Genomic DNA, 22,748 nt, shown 5'->3' on the forward strand with positions numbered 1-22,748 from the left:
TTAGCAGGATTTTATGATATCCAGACAAGACATGATGAAGCCTTGATGGAAGAGAATGGCTGAAGATGGATAGAAGGAGAGTGTTCTAGAGTTATCTGTATCTAGAAGAGATAAAGATGCATTAAGCTATCTGTGAGAGGCAAATTCACAGGATACAGAAAAGCATGCTCAGGGCCAAGTCTTAGTTAAGGTAGCTCTGGAGCTATGTAATGTAGAAGTGGGAATGAGACAGATGAGGAAACTACTTGGGGGAGGGCAATTGAGTTAACATACAAGTTGGTGGTTTCACCAGTGACTAGAAAATACATATGACTGGCCTTTGAGACTCGTCCTGTTAGCCTTATCAGTATACAAAACTGATTCATTCTTGAGTCATCCATACCCTGGTGCTGTAAATTTCCATTCAGCAAGCATTTAAAAACACTATATGGTAGGCATAGATGCCGAGTCAGCACTCTTCTTAGTCCTTGAGATTTTAAGGTGTTTTGAAGGTAAGAATGTTTTTGGGTGAAACTAACAGACCTGAAAGAGAAACTTCAGCTGATGGAGATATGGTTCCCTGTTGACCTACGTGCCATTGGTGACATGCAGGGTATACTGAAAGTGAATTCTAGAACCAGAAGTGCTGTGTCCCCCTTAGAAAATGAGCAGTGTCACATACAAATAGTGACTTTCTTTGTAAATGATGTTAATTTAGAAATCCAAAAATCTGCTATGGTTTAAAAAAATAAGAGATGAAAATCCCTTGGTGCACAAATAATAATTACCAATAAATATTCAAGAAACAGAGATTACATAGTTTTGGAGAAATAGATACAAAGTTTCAGGACTTGTTCTTATGTAGTATTTTTAGAGCTTTATTTAAAAAATTGTTCATATGCATTATTTTTAGAGCTTTATTTTTCCCCCTTTATGCCTGTTTCAGGACGAATACCTCAAGTAGGCAGAGACAAGGAGGGTAGGTGGTGATGGGAAGGAATAAAAGGTAATCAATCACTAAGAGATGAGCTTTCTTTTTCCTTTATTGTGATTGTGAACCTGCTCATTTATCTTGAGTTTAATTTTATAAACATCTATCAAGAGCTTACTCTATATAAAATATTAAGATGGAAACCCTAGAAAAATAACAAAGAAGAATGCAAACAGTTCCACCCTTCAGAAGCTGATTCTTTTAGTCTTTCCACATTGAGTGGTTTCGGATCAAGCAGTATTCCAGTGGTTTCACTTGGAAGTGATAAATGATAAGTCATTTAGAGCTAAAATAGCCAGCAGAACTTAGGGAAACAAGTGTTGATGATAGTTTCACATTAGAAGGGGCTACTGTTATTGGTGATTACAGTAATAGATGTATTTAGCAGACTTTCCAAAGGTACTTGGTAGAAAAGAAAGGCTAGGATGTACTTAGCAAGTACAAAATTCTCAGTTTGATCTCCAGTACCAAAAAAAAAAAAAAGTTAAAAAACCCCCAAACAGCAACAAACAAAAGCCCTTTAAACCAGGTGCTGATGGCTCATGCCTGCAATCCTAGTTCTGAAGGAGGCTGAGATCCGAGGATCAGTTTAAAACTAGCCTGGGCAGAAAAGTCGGTAAGACTGGAAAACTGGAAGTGGCACTGTGGCTCAAAGTGGTAGAGCACTCGCCTTGAGCAGAAAAAGAGCTCAGGGACAGCACCCAGGCCCAGAGTTCAAGCCCATGACTGTCGGAAAAAAAAAAAAGTTGTTTTAAAGAATGTCCACTCTCTCCACTTCTCTTCAATTTAGTATTAGAATGCCTAGCTACAGCAATAAGACAAGATGCAAACATAAAAGGGATCCAAATAGGGAAAGATGAAGTGAAACTCTCCCTCTTTGCAGATGACATGACCTTTGTATTTAAAGAATCCGACGGAACCACTCCCAAATTACTCAAGCTGATTCAAAACTTTGGCAAAGTAGCAGGGTATAAAATTAACCCTCAAAAATCAATGGCTTTTCTGTATGCCAACAATGAGAAAAGCGTGGCTGAAATCAGGAAAGCAACTCCATTTGTAATAGCCCCACAAAAAATAAAATACCTAGGAATTAACCAAAGAAGTGCAGTACTTCTATGAAAACTTTAAAAACCTGAAAAAGGAAATCAAAAGAGAACTTAGAAAGTAGAAAAACCTCCCATGCTCCTGGTTTGGAAGGATCAACATCGTGAAAATGGCAATACTTCCCAAGGCTATCTACAAATTCTATGTGAAACCTATCAATATGCTAAGCTCATTCATCAAGGAAATAGAAGAGGCAATCCAAAAATTCATATGGAACAATAAAAGATCCTGAATAGCAAAAACAATCCTTAACAGAAAGAACAGTGCTGGAGGAATATCAATACCAAATTTCAAACTCTACTACAAAGCCATAGTAATCAAAACAGCTTGGTACTGGCACAAGAACAGACCTCAGGACCAATGGAATAGAATTGAAAACCCAGAAATGAATCTACAGACCTATAGCCATCTAATCTTCGATAAGGGAGCTAAAAAACAGAATGGAAGAAAGACAGCCTCTTCAGTAAATGGTGCTGGCAAAATTGGTTAATCACTTGTAGAAAACTAAAGCTAGATCCTTATATATCACCCTGCACCAGAATTAACTCCAACTTGATCAAGGACCTTGGAGTCAAAGCAGACACTCTGAAAACATTACAGGATGGAATAGGAGAAACCCTAGGTCTCCTTGGCACAGGCCTAAATTTTCTTAAAAGAGACCCAGAAACACAACAAATCAAAGAAAGGTTGGATGAATGGGATTGTATGACACTGCAGAGCTTCTGCATGGCAAAAGACATAGCTAGCAAGATCAACAGAAAGCCCACGGATTGGGAGAAGATCTTCACTAGCCATACAACAGACAAGGGACTCATATATAAAATATACCTGGAACTTAAAAAAGTAAATCCCCCAACAGCAAATCCTCAAAGAAACAACTGCCCAATAAATAAGTGGGCTAAAGACTTACAGAGAAACTTCTCTGAAGAGGAAAGAAAGATGGCAAATAGACACATAAAGAACTGCTCAACCTCCCTAGCCATAAAAGAAATGCAAATAAAAACAACACTGAGATACCACCTCACCCGTTAGAATGGCTATAATCAAGAACTCTAATAACAACAGATGCTGGAGGGGATGTGGACAGAAGGGAACCTTACTGCATTGTTGGTGGGAGTGTAAACTTGTTCAACCACTTTGGAAAGTAATATGGAGGTTTCTCAAAAGACTCCACATAGAGCTCCCCTATGACCCAGCAATCCCACTTTTGGGCATTTACCCAAATGATCACAAGACCATACTAAAGCTATCAGCACAACTGTTTATTGCAGCATTATTTACCATAGCTAAGATATGGAACCAACCCAGATGCCCCTCAGTAGATGAATGGATCAAGAAAATATGGTATATATACACAATGGAAGTCTATGCCTCCATCAGAAAGAATGACATTGCCCCATTTGTAGGAAATGGAAAGACTTGGAACAAATTATATTGAGTGAAATAAGCCAGGCCCAAAGAAACATAAGTCCCATGGTTTCCCTTATTTGCAATAACTAGTATATGTCTGAGACAAGCAGAAACGGTCAGTCAAGTTGATGTTAGGCAAAATGAACCCCAAGATAAGGATTCAAATGCTTTTTTCTGTCATGCGGTTGTTTCTAACATATTCATAAGATGATTTCTTTGTTGCTTTTGTATGTCCCTCCCCCATGGTATAACCCCTGTTTTTACTGTATTCGATGTTGGTATATTTTGTGGAGGGGAAGGGAAAAAACAAATTGTTTAAATAGGGATACAGGTGGATCCATTGCAACAATGAGATGTACAAGATGTTATGTCAAAAAATGAACTTTACAACTTGCGGGGGGGGTGGCAGGGATGGGGTGGGGTGGGGAAGTTGGGAAGGGATGGGAAGGGGAAACAAAGGAGGAGGCAACAATGCTTGATAAGAAATGTACTCATTACATTACCATGTAATTGTAACCCCTCTGTACGGTATTTTCACAATTAAAAAAAAAAGAATGAGGATAATACTAACTACTTTACCATTACTGAGGACATAATGCTTATGTTACTTCTATGATAGTAGATGCTTACAAATTAATTAATAATAAAATGAAATAAGATGTAAAAAAGTTGTTTTAGTTTATAGAGGTCAGCAAAGCTGCTTCAATAAGCATCTTGCTCTGACCATGAAGCAAAATAGGTTAAATGTTATTTGGAATAAAGGAGATAGACATGCCAGAAAATTTAGGGTGGGCACTGTTGGCTTATGCCAGTAATCCTAGTTACTCATTCAGGAGGTTGAGATCTGAGGACTGCAATTCAAAGCCAGTCCAGGCAGGAAAGTCCATGAGACTCTTACTTCCACTTAACTGTCAAAAAGCCAGAAGTGGAGCTGTGCCTCCAAGGGGTAGAGTGCTAACTTTGAGCATAAAAGCTCAGAGACTGCACCTAGATCCTGAGTTCAAGCCCCAGGACACACACACACACACACACACACACACACACACACACACACACACACACACACACACACACACACACACACACACACACACACACACACACACACACACACACACACACACACACACACACACACACACACACACACACACACACACTCTATATATATATATAGAGAGAGAGAGGACAAGAAAATATCTCTTAAAGGAAAACACTTCAAGCTGGTTGTAGCTGTATATGCCTCTAATCTTAGCATTCTAGAGGCTGAGGCTGAGCCTCAAGTTCAGGCCACCCTGGGCTACATAGTGAGTTCGAGGTCAACCTGGGTTATATAGAGACACTGTTGATGTCTGTGTGTATGTGTGCACATACACATTTATGTTGTAGATAAATATCACATACACATACATGTATATGTATATATGTACATAGAGAGAAAAAAGAGAAGAGACTGATAGACTACAGGGGATATTGAATGGTTGGCTTCTATCTTAGATTTATTATTTTTTTGCCAGAGTTCTGTGCAGAAAAATGGATAGAGCTACTTCTTTCAGCATTATGTTTTTTGCTCTTGGGAAGGGAAAGGTCACAAACAACTTTCTTTTTCTCTTTTTGGCATCTGAGATTTTGGCACAATAACTGACAAAATAATTAACATCTGATGTGAATTGCAGAAAGAAAAGGCAAGAAGGGACCTTCTGACTAACCATATCTCTATACAAGTTGTTTTTATTTTATCCCTTTGATTATTTGTTCTTTCCATTTTGAGGTTGGAGCTAATTGGGGAGATGAGAAAAAATGGAGATAGTAACTTCTCTCCTTATTTACACCCTTGGCTGGAATATAAAGATCAAAATCAAGAAAGGCCACCAAATATACTGTTGTATGTGAAAGCATAAAGGCTTAGAAAATTTGCATGGGCTTTCTCATTATTGCATCCCAGGGCTGGAGTTTGCTTTGAGTCATTTACTTGATGGAGTGCTTGTTACATGGTAAGCCCTCTAAATAGTATAAAATGAAGGAAGAAAATTAATCTTGTAAGATGGTAGAAGAAAGAATGCAACAAATATGAGAATTTACAGAAACCTGGACCAGGAATAATAACAAGATAGCAGGTGACTGGTGTCTAGAAAGAGAAAACAGAGCAACTATCCCTTAGAAAGCCATAGTACCAGCAGAAAGCCTCCTAGTGGGTGAACTTGTGTCCAATAATGGTAAGCTTTTTGTGATTGGTGACTCAAGTTCATTGTTTAGATTCAACCTAGTGGATCAACAGTTTCTTTTTGTCTTTGTTTTTGGTGTTACTGGAGTTTGAACTAGGCCTTGTGCTTGCTAGGACACTGAGCCATGCCTCCAGCCCCTTTTTTGCTGTGGTTACTTTTTTTTTTTCCGGTCATGAGACTTAAACTCTGGGCCTGAGCGCTGTCCCTTAGCTCTTCAGCTCAAGGTTAGCACTCTACCACTAGAGCCACAGCGCTACTTCTGGTTTTCTGGTGGTTTATTGGAGATAAGAGTTTCACGGCCTTTCCTGCCCAGGCTGGCTTTGAATCACCATCCTTAGAGCTCAGCCTCCTAAGTAGCTAGGATTACAGGCAGGAGCCACTGGTGTCCGGCTTGCGGTGGTTACTTTTGAGACTGGGTCTTGTTTCCTTCCTAGGTACATGCTTAGATCATACTACCATGCCCATCTTTCTTATGTGGAGATAGAATTTTGCAGACTTTTTGCCTGGGTTGGCCTGGAACTACAATCTTCCTTGTGAACATTGCCTTTAGAATCTCAGTTTTGTCTCTGGTCTAAGAAACATTTCATGAATGTTTCTAAGAAACATTCTCCTTGGTATATGCAGTACTCACACAGGAGCAAACCTATCACTTTTTGATCATTAGTTACCACTACATAGTGCATCAGGTTTCTCCTGCCTTGAAAGTAAAAGTCTCCTAAAATTCATTTTCCCTTTAAGTGGGATAGGAGAAAAGCTAGAAACCTAAAGAACTTGAGGACTAGCTAGCAAAGAAGAAAGTTCTCCAGGGTCTTTAAGAAAGTTGAAAGCAAGTTTCTCTGGAAGGGAGTCTCACTCAGGCCTTGAGGTCCAATTCTCTTCAGATTCCAGGCCTACTGAGAGCTCATCCTCTGGCTATAGCAAAATTATGGTGCTATGTTTAGCCATCCTTCTTTACTCTTTCTTTCTCTCTGTTGTTATTATTATTGTTATTATTACTGGGAGAAACCTTTTCAGAAGTTCTAGTGATGGCAGTTTTCTTTACCACCTCTGTGGCCTGGATGAAGCCAGGTTTTCTGAGGATTGACCTCATCATCATAAATGAGTAATTCTGGTGCCAGAAGGACAGAGCTTCAGTGAAGGAAGCCTGGAAAGACCTTGGCAAGACTGTATTAGGACAGATTGGAGCGTCTGCCTGCTCAGAAGTGTGAGCCATACGGAGCACATCACACCTGTGCGACACAATCTGTACTAGCTGCCCACTGTTTCCAAAACAGTGATTTTTCTGATTTAGGTGAATTGTGCATTTAATATGTTGATGTCTGGCTATTGGTGATAGAAAAACAGTAGTGAATACTTGGTCCTGGCTTAACCGAACTCCAGGGACAGAGTAGCAAGTTCAGTGGGTCACACTTTTCAGTAGGATAAACATGCTTTGGAGTTTTGGAACATTTTCTCCAGGACTCTTAAGTAATCCCTTGTGGTTAAAACTTTTACTAATCTCTTAAAGTGCATCTGGGCATCTCATGCTTATTCGTAGTCCTTACTGATTAGAAAAGAACTTGACACACAGTGTCTAACACATAGTAGGCACTTGTATGGTATTTTTATAATGATTATAATTGGATATAATAACTTTTCAGTTCATATTATTCTTTCTTTTGAATTTATACTTAGCTGATGGGAATAGATTATAAATCAGTTCAAATTCTTGGAAAGAAATTTTTGCTTAACATTTATCTTATTCTATTTTTCCACTCATATTTCTGTACTTTTAAGTCATTTGACCATAAATAATGAAGCTTAATTTTGCCATTTTGGAAGCATTTTTCTTACGACTTTGAGTATGACACTGAAGCTGAGAGGAAGGATCTCTTACAGTTTTTGTTTTATTTTGTTTTGGTTTTATTTTTGTGCCAGTCCTGGGGCTTGAACTCAGGATCTGGGTACTGGCTGTCATGAACTTCTTTTTGCACAAGGCTGTATCTTTACCACTTGAGCCACAGCTCTACTTCTGGCTTTTTTTTAGTAGTTTTTGTTGGAGATAAGAGCCTCATGGAATTTCTTACCCAGGCTGGCTTTGAATTGAGATACTCAGGTCTCTGCCTCCTGAGTTGCTAGGATTACAGACATGATCAATTGGTGCTTGGCTCTCTTACTACATTGAATTTGTTTGTTGATAGGAGAATACAGAACCATTGGTAAACATTAAGACCATTATTTGCATGTACTGATTATTTATAATTTCCCATATCTATTGCTAGTATTAATCTTTGTAAGAAACATGGGAGGATGTTTTATGACCAAGGTAATCTTACCTAGTAAGGAGAATATTCAGATTATAAATGAGTTTTTCTAACCTTGGCTCACGTTGATTGGATAATTACAAGTTAGTCTGGGGAGCTACGTAAATCAGGGGGATTAGATTGTTACTATTGACAGTTGGATAGTATAATGAAAATTTCTATTTTACGTTTTTTACTCAACTTTCATGAATTTTAATGTGTGCTTATTTTTGTCTATCCCAATTTAGGATTACAGTTACGGAACTTATTTTTCTCATCAATATTCAGTTAAAAATAAAGAGGGATTGGTACAGATTAAGGATAAAAATGCTGCTTCTATTGTTAGCTCCATCTCCTTATCTGAAATGTGGCCAATCTTTACAGCTTTGAGTGCAACTTATCACAAGCTGGGAATAATCACAAATGAGTATGGCTGGGCTTTAACTTCATTTTAAGTGACTGATTAATTCCTTGGAATTATTGTTGTTATTTCAGCACCCTCTCATGTCTGGATGGTTATACTGGATCCTATGAAGCCAGGTGGACCTTATGAACTGGTGGCACATCAGACTTTGGGGATAATGAGATTCACCCTAAAAATTCATGATATCTTATTTGGAGATGTCTGGCTTTGCAGTGGGCAGAGTAACATGCAGATGACCGTTTTACAGGTAATTTGCAGATTTTTCAGCAACAGTAAATAATATTGAAAATAATGAAGAAAAAGAAGAGAAGGGAACAACAAGAAGGAAGTCTTTTTCTATTCTTTCAGTATTTACCATGGGCCAGGAACGTATTTTCATGTATTAACTAATTTAATATAACAACCTTAAGAGGTAAATTATTGACTAGTCAATTATTGGTTAGCACTAATATGTGTATATACTTTGATTTTATTTCCTTTAAGAGTCTAAAACTTGGAGAAGTTACTGTTTTTCTTAGTCCTTTTCTAAAATGGAGTTTCTTCTATAGTTAATTTTATATTTTTTTTATCTTTATTAGCCATTTCTCTATCTTAGAAACTTTTAAATTCGAGGTAAAAAAGTCTCTGTAGCTAGAGTATAAGTTCAATTCAGTTTTCTTTCTGAAAAAATTATAAAATGGAATACTTTTATATCCTTTAAGGTTTCTTGGTTTGATTCTGTTCCTTCTCTGTAGTTTCTTCTGAAAACAAAACAAAACAAAGCTATTATTATTATTTTTTTTTTTTGGTCCGGTCGTGGGGCCTGAACTCTGGGCCTGGGCGCTATCCCTCAGCTCTTCAGCTCAAGGCTAGCGCTCTACCACTTGAGCCACAGCGCCATTTCTGGCTTTTTTCTTTTTGCTTATATGGTGCTGAGGAATGGAACCCAGGGCCTCGAGCATGCAAGGCAAGCGCTCTACCACTGAGTCACCTTCCCAGCCCAACAAAGCTATTATTAAGTAATGCTACTAAGAGCAGTCCACACTGGACATATCTATTTCATTTTATCATTAGTTTTCTAATTAAAAATTAAATTCTTGCCGGGTGCTAGTGCCTAGCTACTCAGGATGCTGAGATCTGAGGATCGTGGTTCAAAGCCAGCCTGGGCAGGAACTTCCCTGTGAGACTCTTATCTCCAATTAACGACCAGAAAACTGAAAGTGGCACTGTGGCTGAAGTGGTAATGTGCTAGCCTTCAGCTGAAGAGCTCAGAGACAGCACCTAAGCCCAGAGTTCAAGCCCCATGACAAAAAAAAAAAAAGAAAGAAAGAAAAATCTAAATTCTTTTATTTTATTTACCTGACTTCCTGCCTTACTTAAATATATGAAAGTTTTTTGATTTAAAATACTTAAAAGCTGAACTTTGGCTGGACTCTTTTAAGCATAAGTGAACAGATACCAATTTGAAGAAAGCATGGATTTATATAGAAGTAGAATTGCTTTTAACTCCTTAAGGAAAACACTACTGTCCGTAATGCTTTAATTGCTGTTCTGTGTTTGTTCAGAAAGGCATGGACCAGATCTGTTTATATCTATACAGACATTTTCTCAGTAGCAGTCTATGCCAAAGGATCCCATCCCATTTTCTGTCAAATGAAATCAGATCTTGATTGTTGAGAGTAAACACGTTCTTTCTGCCTAGATTTTACTCTGAAGCATCTTCTATATCAAGCTGAAGCTGTGAGCTCTGAGACCTAAGGGAATAGAAATAAAAGATTCCATTTGAAACATACATGTGTTAATTTTTGTACAACTATGCACTTTAGTGGCAAGACAGCATTTTAGATGTTGGTAATGCTAAAAGCCAAGTTTTCTAATCTCTTACATTTTGATCAGAATAATATATTACATTACTCCCCCTTTATTCCTTTTGCTCCTTTCTTACGACAGACTCCAAACACACACACACACACACACACACACACACACACACACAGGGTCTCTTTTTCCTTCCCTCCCTCCACGTGTCTTCTTGAGAAAGTTAAGATTCTCACTATAACCTACTGCTCTTCACATTCAAAGAAGAAATGGCAGATTGTATGCCCATCTTGTTGTTAGGGTAAAGTGGAATTTTAAAATGGAATGTTATTTATAACACTGAGTGAGATGTTTATAAATGGAGGAAAGTCTAAATGTTCATCTGTCAGCTCCTAAGTCAGGGTAGGCCTTAAGACTTGGATATTTTGAGCTGGTGGCTCACGCCTGTAATTCTAGTTACTTAGAAGGCTGAGATCACAAAGATTGTGATTCCTTGCTAGTCTGGGCAGAAAAGCTTATGAGATCCCCTTTTCAACTCAGCTGGGTACAGTGGCACAGGCATGTCATTTCTAAGCTACATGGGAAGATGAAATTAGGAGGATCACAGTCCTAGACCAACTTGGGTAGAAAAATTAGTGATACTCCCTTTTCATGGCTTTTACTTTTATCCCGCCAACTTTGAGAAGCCTAAAGCAGATGGACTTTGCATACTGAGTGGAAAATGAGACCCAATCCTAAAATTAGCCAGTGTAAAACAGGGCTGGAAGCATGACTCAGTGGTAGAGCAAGTGGTCTAACAAGTGTGAGGCCCAATATCACTGACCAACCAACAAAAAAGACTTGAATATTTCTAGTTAGTTAGGCTCAGTAAAAGATGGCAATATCAGACAGCAAATTCATTTTTCTGTAGCTTGGCATTCTCTGTATTCTTACTTTACAACAAGAGAAATTAAAATCCAGAGGGAAGGGTTGGCACTATGCCCCAATAAAAGATTCATTGCAGTGACAGTGACTAGTTTATTTATAGTTACGACATTAATTTTAGGACTACTATATAATATGATGGTGAAGGTAAAATAACTTACAGAATCTCCAAATTCTCTTACACAAATAATTAAGCTTCTCCTGTGTCCTTTTACCATATGCATGCATGTGTCTACATAGGTGCAAACACACACACACACACACACACACACACACACACACACATACACACACATACATACATACATAACTTGCTCCCCCACGGAGACCTCATGCCAAGGTTCTCTGAGGAAATAGATTCTTGACGTGTCTTCATTAATTCAAGAATGTGGTATAAAGGTTACAAAATGAACACCAGTGAGCAGCTGCTTTGATGGCGAGTGGTCTAGTCCCTAGAGAGACAGCGGTGTTCTCCCTCAGCCTCAGCAGCATTAATGACTTCAAATACCTTGGTATTCATTTACATCCTCATTTAAATACTTGGTAGGAAAATAATTACACCGAGGTGTTTGATGAGATGAAATCTGATCTCAGCAGATGGAGTAAGGCTTCCCCTTTCATCAGCAGGGAAACCAAGTGTCATTTAAATGAAAATCTTCCTGAAATCTCTTTATTCCTAAGTTTGCTGCCAATATCCCCGAGGAAATGCTTCCATCGAAAAGGCCTAGTGATACTGGGAAAGGATACCAATTTCAGAAGTAATTGCTATCAGGTACAGCATGGGTTTTCCCCACCCCCATTTATGTTAACACTTTCTGTGGCTTTCAAGAACCGGCTTGAAATAATATACAAATGTGATTTGGAGAACGGAAAATTTCCAGCCAATATTTTGAATCCTGTTCATGTGCTGGTAATAATACAGGAGAATGCCAGCCACCCAGACTCTGTTGGCCTGGCAATACTCTGCAGCATTAGCAAGGGGTCTAAAAAGACAAGGAGCATATTCTCCCATACTGCCTCCCCAAGCTGGCATCTCAGCGCCATGAGGTGCTTGCGTTCCCAGGCAGTGCGGAAGCTAGTGTGGGTGGAGAGAATGAAAGCAGCTCCATCCACTGTTTCCATGGAAGCAACACATGATGCTTCGTGTTTAACGCAGAGCTGAATTTCAAGGGAGGTGACTTTTTACAGGTACTTACTGCTGAAAAATTATTTCCCTGCCAGAATATACTGTGAGTGGTTTTAGCCTGTTCTTACTCTTTAGTGTTTATTTTACTTTAAAGTTGTCAGGCAAGATCCTGAAGGAGGATGTGGATTTCCTGTGGAATTTTCCCTGAGACTGTTTGTAATCTCTGTGCTGAATGTGGCAAGATCAGTAACCTTGATAGGCTGGAGCCACTGCTGTCCAGGAGGCATTTTAGGCTCTAGCTCCTATTGTGACCAAAAAGCCGTTTTATTTGCATCTGACCAGCTCCTTGGCTGTAGTGGGCAATGTAGCAAGTCAAAAAACAATTCATGGGGCAGCATATTTCAATGTGATGTTCTGTGGGGGCACCCTGGCTGCTCCATCCTTTCGCTTCATCGTAGGCTGGAAGGCCAGCTGTATTCTCTGTGGTAGGTGGGAGGGAGGGAAGAAGAGGCAGCTGCACACTCCGTGGCTAGCAGCCAATGGAAAGTATCCTGTCTTCCTGTGTCTCTTGCTGTGCCACCGGACTCAGCTGGAGCACTTGTTCCCTGAGGCAAATGGTAACTGAGCTTCCTGATGCTCCACTTTGCCCTTTGTTTGGGGAGAAGCTGAACTAGTCCAAAGGGACCAAGAGACTCAAGTGAACATGCATACAAATAGGATATACAAGCCAGGATATCGCCTACTTATTATTATTTTTAAGTAAAGGAAAGGTGTCATTTAAATATTGGAACAAAAGGAAATAAGGTGTGCCTAAGCTCATAGAAGAATAAGGCTTAACAAGACTAAGGAATAAACTAAACAGAGTCACACACATTCTCATCCAAACCCAAATCACCAAACCCTAAGCCACCTCTGTCATATTCTTGGCAGCTGACCAGGGTTCATAAAAGTGATTTAGGAAGATGTGATGTATCTTTGGAAGGACCCCAGTCATTGTTTAATTCCTTCAAACTATTCAGAGCCTTTACTCTGAACACCACCTTCAGTCAGTCAGTCGCCAAGACAGAGTTGAGAATATAAGCATCATGAGCCTGATTGTAGTGCTTCAGCCATCATTGCTCAGGTGTGCTTCTTCAATGCAATTCTCTTGTTGGTATGGATCACATAATCTACCACCTTGTGACCTATTGGGCTCCACAGAAGCTCTTTAAGCACTTTTTTTTTTTGGATGGGAAGTTAATTCCATGGCTTTATATTATCAGATACTTTTTCAGAGAAGTCCTTAAGGTTCACGATATCATAGTGATTTAATTGAGAGTCAGTATTTTGTCTCAGCACTGCACAGCTCCTCTTGTGTAATGCAGACCTGCTCTGGATTACAGGTTTCACTGTATTTGAATCCTCTTTGGGAACATTATACATCATGGTTTGTGTTGGTCAGAGTGGGTCATGTGATTCAGTCCAGCCTGTTACCAGTTATTCTTTCATCTCAGTATATTGAAGTCTCAGCAAGAGCTTAGCCGGCAGGAAGTGTTTACTTAGGGGTGGTAGCCTCTAGATGAAATGACATTTCAATTTCTCTTCTAGATCTTTAATGCTACAGAGGAGATGTCCAACACTGAGGCCTATCAATCTGTCCGCCTCCTCTCCATCTCTCTCGTTCAGTCAGAGAAGGAGCTGGAGGACCTTGATGAGGTTGACTTGGAGTGGTCTAAGCCCACCTCAGGTGCGTGAGAGCTTCAACATCAGCCATCTCCTAGGTAATGGGTTAGCGCCTTATAATTGGAAGCTGTAAGCCTCAGTTTGGTTCTTACTTGTGTATTGATTATTACTATACTATCCTTTTGTTCTTATCAACTCTCCATCCCATTCCTGATGGTCATTGCTTCACTTGTTTCTTTCCAAGACATTGTCAGACTTTCCCCTTGAGATTAGGAGATGGATCTTCCTTCCACTTCAGTGAAAATATGGAGGCTGCCCAGCACGATCTGGGCCAATCTTTCTCCATTGCCTTAATTCTCTGTATCTTTTCTTGATCTTTTCCCTTCCCTTCCCATCCCTTCCCTTCCCTTCCCGTGTGTGTGTGTGTGTGTGTGTGTGTGTGTGTGTGTGTGTGTGTGTGTGTGTGTGTGTGTGTGTTGGGGGGGGGGGCGTGGGTAGGACTTGAGCTCATAGCCTAAGGCTGTCCTTTAGCTTTTTTGCATAAAGGCTGGCACTCTACCACTTGAGGCACAGCTCCACTTCTGTCTTTTTGCTGATTAACTGGAGATGAGAGTCTCATGGATGTTCCTGCCCAGGCTAGTTTTGAACCTTGATCATTAGCTCTCAGCCTCCTGAGTAGCTAGGATTATAGGCACGAGCCACTGCTGCCCAGCTTGTATTCTCTTCCTTTGTTTTTGTCTGAAGACAACTGACTGGTGTCCTTTCAAGGCTACTTTGGATGTCAGTGCTTACTTTCTCCAGAGGCTTCTCTTATTCTTTAAGCTCTGTTATTTCCCATACTGTTGCTTCCGCATGGAATCTTTATTTCATGCATCCTCCGTGTCAGGCTCCATGCTAGCCCCCAAGGACACAGTGACTAAGACAAGACAGTCTGTCCCCACACTTTAGCCTTTCTCTTATCCTAACGAATCAAAGCTAATATAACAAAACACCATCCTCTCAAAGCTCCATGTCTCCTTTGCTTTGTTTCGTCTTTCTAAAGCATTTTTTTGTTTTCATTCTTTTCACTGCCTTGCCAAGGATTCATGTTTTTAATCCTTTATCTGGCTTCTGCTTCCGCCTCAACAATTTGTCCACCTCAAGGTTACAACTCTTCTCTTTTTAAACTATGTAGACTGCTGCTGCCTTCAAGACTGCCAGCCATCCCTTTTAGAAACAGTATGTTCTGAATACTTGAATACTTCCTTTTCCTAGTTCTCCTCTGTCATCTTTGTTTCTTCAATTCCTTCTTTTAGATGTGGCTCCTGTATTCTATCTTGACCCAATCCTTTTGTGTCTGTCCACACTTTATCTGGCCAACCTAATCTTAGATTGGTACCCACTATCTGAGAGGTGCTATTCTGAGCAGTTGGGGCAGAGCAATGAATAAAAACACCTGACTTCATGGTGCTTCCAGACTAGAGTGGGAGAATTCTGGAAGAATGACATATGTACTGATTCTGTCTATTCTGACACTATAAGAGCTCCAGAACCGAATGGATTCAGGTGAATTTTTGGATAAATCTTTTGCTCCAAGAACTTACAGTGTATGTTATTCAGAACTCAGGAATCATTCAGAATCGGGTAATATACACCTTGCTCTCTGAATTCCCAGTTAGTCTCTTAATTCGAAGACTGAATAAAATTTGGATATCACAGGGTAGGGTAAATGGTGATGTGCTAATGAGACAAAAATAAACATACTCATCAGAGAATAGAGGCAGTGGGGAGGGTGGGCTGAGCTGGAGTAGTGTTTTCAATTTAGAATGGCCAGAGGCGTCCCAAGGAGCAAGGTGACTTCCCGTCATGCCTCCTGAAAGAGGCCATGTAGATCTTGAGGGAAGAACATAGTGGCCCTGGTTGTCCCTCCCACGTTAGCATCTCTCCTGCCTCTTTTTCTTGTCTGCGGCACTGCAGATTGAACACAGGGCCTCACACACACTAGGCAGGCGCTCTACCATGAGCCATGTCCCAGCCCCTCCTGCCTGTTGCCTGTTGTCCTGTCCCTCTGTACCAGCAAAAGAACATCTCTGGTTTTAAGGACTCCTATAATTAGATTGGAGCCACCTGGATGGTCGAGGACACACCTCTTCTACTGCAGGCTGATTAGCCCGAATCATACCACCAAAGGCATTCAGGTTTTCTAGGTAACAGTTACAGGTTACAGGGATTAGGGTGAGCACATCTGGAGGGGGGGGGGGGGAGGGTGGTCTGTCCTGCCTGCTGCACAGTCACATTTTCAAATGGCTTTCCATTTTCTTAACTCTGTGTAGCTTTAATCTTCCCCTCCAGCTTTACCTTCCATTAGCTTCCTTTTGTAATCTCTGTTCCAGCTAAATACTTTCAGAAAGTTTCCTATTTAAGGTCTCTTTTTTACATAATTTTTCTTTTGCCTTGAATGCCGGCTCTGCTTATTGAGAGCGCCTGTCTTTCCTTTACACCTCCTCATCTCTTTTCTCCCTTTCTTTTGCCTTCTTGGCAGAATCCACGTTGAACCAAATACCATAGCCACATAACACAAGCCAATACACATTAATTGGCTCTCACTTATGTCCTAGACATTAGGGATACTATGAAGAAGATGAAGTTCATGCCTTTGGGTGACTAGCAGCGTTATGGGTGAGGGAAGCCCTGGGAAGACCATTACAGGAAGTTTAGGGATGGAGCTATGCATGGAGGGAAGAAACTCACCCTATATTAGGCTTTTTATGATCTTCTTTTCACTTGGTATTTTGTTCTTTGGTATTAAAACTAAGTACTATCAGGAGTTGGAGCTGGGGACATTGTGCAGCAGTGCAGAACTTGCCTAACACAAGGCCCTGGGGTTGATCCCCAGTATGGAAAAATGAAACATAATACTAATCAGTGAAAGAAATAGTCTAGAAGTTGAAAATTTAAATAAGTTTCATTAAAACTTGCTTACACATTTTGGTGCACTTAATTATTTATCAGTATTGAGGTTTAAACTCAGGGTTTCATGCTTGTTAGGCAATTATTATTATTACAATTTTGTTGTGTATGTGTGCTTGTCCTGGGGCTTAAATTCAGGGCCTGGGAGCTTGTCCTTGAGCTTTTTTGCTCAAGGCTAGGGCCATATTGCTTGATTCACAGCGCTATCTGTCTTTTTGGTGGTTAATTGGAGTCTCACAGATTTTCCTGTCTGGGCTGGCTTCGAACCATGATCTTCAGATCTCAGTTTCTTGAGTAGCTAGGATTATAGGAGTGAGCCACCAGTGCCCAACCAGGCTAGTAATTTTATTTGGCTAAATACTTGTCTTATTCTGTAAACCATAAGACTTAAGGTGTGAATCAGTTTTCTATATCTTTTTTTAAATTATGGTATCCCAGCTATTTAGTAGTTCCTGACATATAGTAGGTGCTCAGTCAATTTTAATTCATTTGTGATTGATTTGAACTTACAGGATTACATTGCCATCTCTTGGAGGGTTTGGATTGTACAGTGTTGAGTTTGATCTTTCATAGTGCCAAGTCAGGCAGTGACTTCTGCACAGTAAGTCTTTACTGACTATTGTGTTGGATTGGTCCTATCAGCTGTGTGTATGTGCACTGTCTACATCCATTGGCCTCTCACATGGAAATCACTCACTCTGGCCTGTATTAGTTTCTAAGCAATGCAGACAAACGAGTTTAGACTGCTGAAAGTTTAAAACCTGGTTTGTTTTCTTTTGTTTCCCCTTTTGCCAGACTTCTCATCTCTTATGTGTCTATGATTTCTTTACTGCAGCCATAAAATTGAGTATAAAATCTCCTAGAAAAACAACAACAACAACAAAACACATTTCTTCTCTTCCTACTTCCTGCTTGCTTTTTTTTTTTTTTTTTTTCCCCACAAACCACAGTGGGAGCGAGGGGCTGGCTAAGAGGAAAGGAGAGAAGAGGGTAGAATAAGAACCAAATGACTTTTGTGCCACTTATCTATTCAGGAAGACTAGTAGTCCTAGATTCAAAGAACCTTAGGGGCCCTGGAATCCTGCTCCCTGCCTCAAGTGTCTTCCAGGTTATGTAACTGAATTGTTTATACCCAAATTGAGAGCAAAATAATTACCATTTGCCTCTGTGCCAGGCATTATGGGAACAAGCATTTTGAACAACTGGAAAAAAAAAATAGAAGAGAGATAAAAGGAAATTGCCACTAAGTCTATCAGTTTCCCCTTTGAAAACATACTCCTCAGGGAAGGTTTGAAGGAAATAATTAGTGTTGGTGCTGGGTCTTGTCGTTGCCTCTTATCCTCCTTTTCAAAGCATCAGAAAGGAACAAAAGACCCAGAATCACTCCTCTCCCCTACACCTATCTAGTAGCTGCAGTTTGTGTTTTATCTACTTTTTTTTCTTAACTGTTTTGTTTCTCTGGACAGGAAATTTAGGCCATGGCAATTTCACATATATGTCAGCATTGTGCTGGCTCTTTGGGCGTTACCTGTACGAAACTCTGAAGTATCCAATTGGGCTCATCTCTTCTAGCTGGGGTGGGACTCCCATTGAAGCCTGGTCATCTCCAAGGTCACTGAGAACCTGTGGAGTCTATTTGACAAGGTAAGTGTTCTGGGAGAAAGCCTATCAAGGAAGTTCATATGAGAAGATAACTCTCTTGGGAAGTTAAGTAGATCTTGAGTGTCAAAATATGTATTGAATGGGTGGACGAGTGGAAAATTCCACCCATTTATTCATGTACAGCAGTCACCTGAGAAAATCAGCACTGTAGTCACCTAAGAAAATGTCAAAAAGGAATTATGATCCTTTTCTTTAGTAATAGCAATGCTTACTGAAAGCCTTCTGTATGCCAGACACTTCTCTAAGCCCTTTATGGATATTAATTCTTCTAATACTCACAACAACTCCTTAAAGTATACAACTACTAACATCTCTTGAGTAGAGACTAAGTCTCAGAGAGTTTTAGTGACTGACTTATGGACAGCACTTCTAAGTGTCATAGTCTCAGTTCTGAACTTTGTGCTTTGAGGAATAAGTATTTTTACAGGAAGAACAAATATATAAACATATATACAAAAATATTAGACTAGGTGCTGATGGATTGTATTTGATAATCCTAGCTATTTGAGAGGCTAAGATTGGGAAGATTGCAGTTTGAGGCCAGCCAATTTTTTGTGAGTGGGGTGGGTGGGGGGAACAATGTAAAAATAAGGGCTGGAGGCTTGGTTCAGCAACAGAGTATCTGCTTAGGAAGCTGGAGGCCTCAAGTTGGAACTCTAGTACTACCAAATCTATCTATCTATCTATCTATCTATCTATCTATCTATCTATCTATCTATCTATCTATCTATCATCTATCTCTCAAATAAAAAAAGCTCTTCACAGCAATGGAAACCATTTTCAGAATTTAAAGAAATGGGTTACAGAATGGGCTTTTTGGCCAGTTATTTGTCAGATAAAGGATTGATACCTAGACTATATAAAGAACATCAAAAACAAAAACCAAAATAGTAAATAATTCAAGTAAAAATAGGCAATGAATTGAAAAGTTTTCAAAAGAGGTACAAATGTCTAAGAAATACAGGAAGAAACATGTTCAACATGCTTGTTCAAATAAAAATATGGATGAGATTCTATCTTATCCCAGTCACAATCAGAATCATCAAGAAAACAAACCACCACAAATGCTGGAGAGGATATGGGGAAAAGGGGACTCTAATACACTGTTGGGAAGGATGTAAATTAGTGTAGCTGCTATGGAAATAAGTATGGACATTCCTTGAAAAACTAAAGCTAGAACTACCATGTGATTCACCTAGATCAGTCCTGGGTGTATATCTGAATGAATATAAGTCAGTGTAAAGAAGAGATACCTGACCAACCATGTTTATGGCAGCAGTATTCATCCACTGTAACCAAAATATAGAAACAGCCTAGGTACTCATAAAGAAAATGTGATATATATATATATATATATATATGTACATATATATGTCACACACATATGGAGTATTGTTCAGCAATAAAAAAGAATGAAATTCAATAATTTCCTTGACAGGAAGAATCAGAGATCATGCTAAGTGAAGTAAGCCCCACTGTGATAGTCAACGATAGCATGTTCTCTCTCAGGGGGAATCTGGTCCTTAAAAACAAATGACAAGAATAAAAAAGAGAAGGGGTGACATAGATCAAGATGCATTTGTACTTACAAACAGATCTGTTGAATGATAATCCCTTGTACAACTAAAATATGTTGATAAAAGATGGAAAAATGGATACTGAATTAGTATACATCAGTATGCTAATTAGTATACTGAATATGAAAGCTCACTTAAGAAAAGTTGAATCGGGAAGAGTATATGTAGGGAGAAAGAACTAGTTAATAACAATCCCAGTACTGCTGTCACAATAGAGATAAGCAGTCATGCCCCATTTTCCTTAACATTGTCTCATTGACTCTGGGAAGAACTCGGGGAAAAGGAAGGACTTTGCTCTTAGTAGTTTTAGGTGAGTCCTTGTCTGTGGGGGACTAGATACATTAACTTTGGACAAAAAGAATAAACTGCAGGACAGTAGAAAAGGAGTACCTACACTCAGCACCTGGGAGTTAAGGGCAGGTGCCCCAGACCTCTGCAGGGGAGAGAGAGAATACAAGGACTGGCTGGGGAGAGTTGAAATAGTCATATATTGCCACTGCAAGGATAAGTCCATATATGAATTCTACCGAGACATTTTGGAACATGTACCAAATTTTCTTTGTGCTTTTTTTTTTTTTTTTGACTCAGCAATGCATTACTGAGAATTTATTTTAGGGCAAGAATTAAGCGAGTATGCCATCATTTTAGCTATGTGGAAGATATTCATGGTATTGCTTGTGAAGGCAAGAAAGTAACTCCCATCTAGTGTTCATCTGTTAAGTAGTAGCTGAATCTATTTCCTGTATGGAGGATTCACAATAAATCACCCCTCCCTTTTGGCTTTACTGACCTTGTCCATTGGCTGGCATGCCTCACTCTGGACCTACACAAAGCTGACTGGTATCTTGGGAAGAAAACAGCGGTAAAATTCAGAGACTATTCACAATGAAATAGAGTTGAGCAGTTTACTTCTGTGCCCCTTTCATCGGATGCTTGTCCTGAGTCAAAGTAAATTGATGCCTAGTAAAAGTGGAAAAAGTGATCAATCACTAACTTTCTGGTGACATTTGTGTATCTTCTTGATTTCAGGGGCATTCCAGAATCTGTAACTGGTCCCAGAAATCACTCAGTCCTCTGGAATGCCATGATCCATCCACTACATACAATGACTCTGAAAGGGGTGATATGGTATCAGGGTGAGTGTGTGATCTGCAAGTATCTCCATTGTATCAGTTAGTTTTTACAATAGACCAAGCCATCTGACAAGTTAATGCCTTAAAAAACAGTATTTAAAAAAATTTATTCAGCTCATGATTTTCTGGATTAAGACTTGTTCATTTGTCTTGACTATTCAGTTAATTTCTGCTGGGAACTTTACATATATAAATATTACATATAAATATATTATTGATTAATATCTTATATTACTACAATATATAATATAATTAATATAATAATGTAATATTCTGTATAATATTAATCAATAATACATATATCTGTTAGGTTTTCTGATGGCCTGAGAATCTAAGATGGTCTCTCCTTCACATCCATTGATTGGGGGGTTATCTGCTGCCCCATAGTTCTCAAATGGCTTTTCTCCCTTCAGCAAGCTGGTTCAGGCACCTTTATGATCCACATAGTAGTCTCAGATTGCAAGAGAATCAAGAGAGAGCCAAACTCCGTACTGAAGTACTTTTTAAACCTATGTCATGTGTGGTGTCACCTCATTGGCAAGTCACAGGCTAGTCCTGAGAGACTGTGGGAAGAGCCTACTTCAGGGCATGAATGGGAAGGGAGGAGAGGAATGTATGCTATTTTTGAAACCTACTCCAATCTCTTTTTCCAATTTTGACTATTTTTAGGAGAATCCAATATGGACTATTACAGGGACAAGTATAATTGCACGTTCCCTGCGCTCATTGAAGACTGGCGCCAAACCTTCCATGATGGCTCTCAGGGTCAGACTGAACGTTTCTTCCCGTTTGGGTTTGTCCAGGTATATGCTGACAGGAAGAGAGTTTATGAGCACCAGTGTGTGATGTGCTGTTTAGATCTTTTTTTTTCTCTTGAATTCATATTCCTGTTTTTCCCTTAATGGTGTGCTAGTCTAGAATTGAAATCACACTTAATTCATTTGAGTTCCCTGATGAGACAAATACATCTAAAAATGAATATGCTTATTAAATACTAATATTATTTAAAAAGCACTATAGGCTCGCTGGAAAAAAAATGAAAAGATAAGCAAAAAGAAAAAAAAAGAAACTAAATGCACTAATAATTCCACAGTCTAGAAAAACCTATCTTCCTGCTCATGAGATGGGACCCACACCACAATATTATACCCTGTTCTGTCTTTTCTCTTAATGTAATACTATGTACACTTTTTCATGCCAAAAATATTTATCTTCAACACAATTTAAGGAGTGTAGAATATGAATGTAATGTGTTTAATGAGTTAATAGATAGATACTTAGGTTGTTTCAGCATTTAGCTTTTATAAGTAGAAGCATGTATATTTTCCTTATAGTAAATCCCTTGTAGTTTTATTATTGTAATAAGTTACTAGAAATGAAATTGTTAGATCTAAAAGGAACAACTTGATTAGAATGCTTACACAGTACCAGGGACTGAACCCACGGTCCTCCATGTGTCAGGTAAGCAGAGTTGAGATATAGGACTCTGAATTCCATGATTAG

At 39.3% G+C, this 22,748-nt stretch overlaps 1 protein-coding gene across 1 annotated transcript in view; it reads left to right on the top strand.

Annotated features, from left to right (window-relative positions):
• Siae (sialic acid acetylesterase) overlaps positions 1 to 22,748 on the top strand; it is a 36,712-nt gene that overhangs the window by 6,113 nt on the left and 7,851 nt on the right. Inside the window, exons 3-7 of the mRNA XM_042674825.1 lie at positions 8,487 to 8,662; positions 13,850 to 13,988; positions 18,340 to 18,517; positions 21,142 to 21,248; positions 21,915 to 22,048. Of these exons, the coding sequence (XP_042530759.1) occupies positions 8,487 to 8,662; positions 13,850 to 13,988; positions 18,340 to 18,517; positions 21,142 to 21,248; positions 21,915 to 22,048 (734 nt within the window). The remainder of the gene's footprint in view (positions 1 to 8,486; positions 8,663 to 13,849; positions 13,989 to 18,339; positions 18,518 to 21,141; positions 21,249 to 21,914; positions 22,049 to 22,748) is intronic.

The sequence above is a fragment of the Dipodomys spectabilis genome, unplaced genomic scaffold, assembly GCF_019054845.1.
Source record: "Dipodomys spectabilis isolate Male_0828 unplaced genomic scaffold, ASM1905484v1 ptg000023l, whole genome shotgun sequence".
NCBI lineage: Eukaryota > Metazoa > Chordata > Mammalia > Rodentia > Heteromyidae > Dipodomys > Dipodomys spectabilis.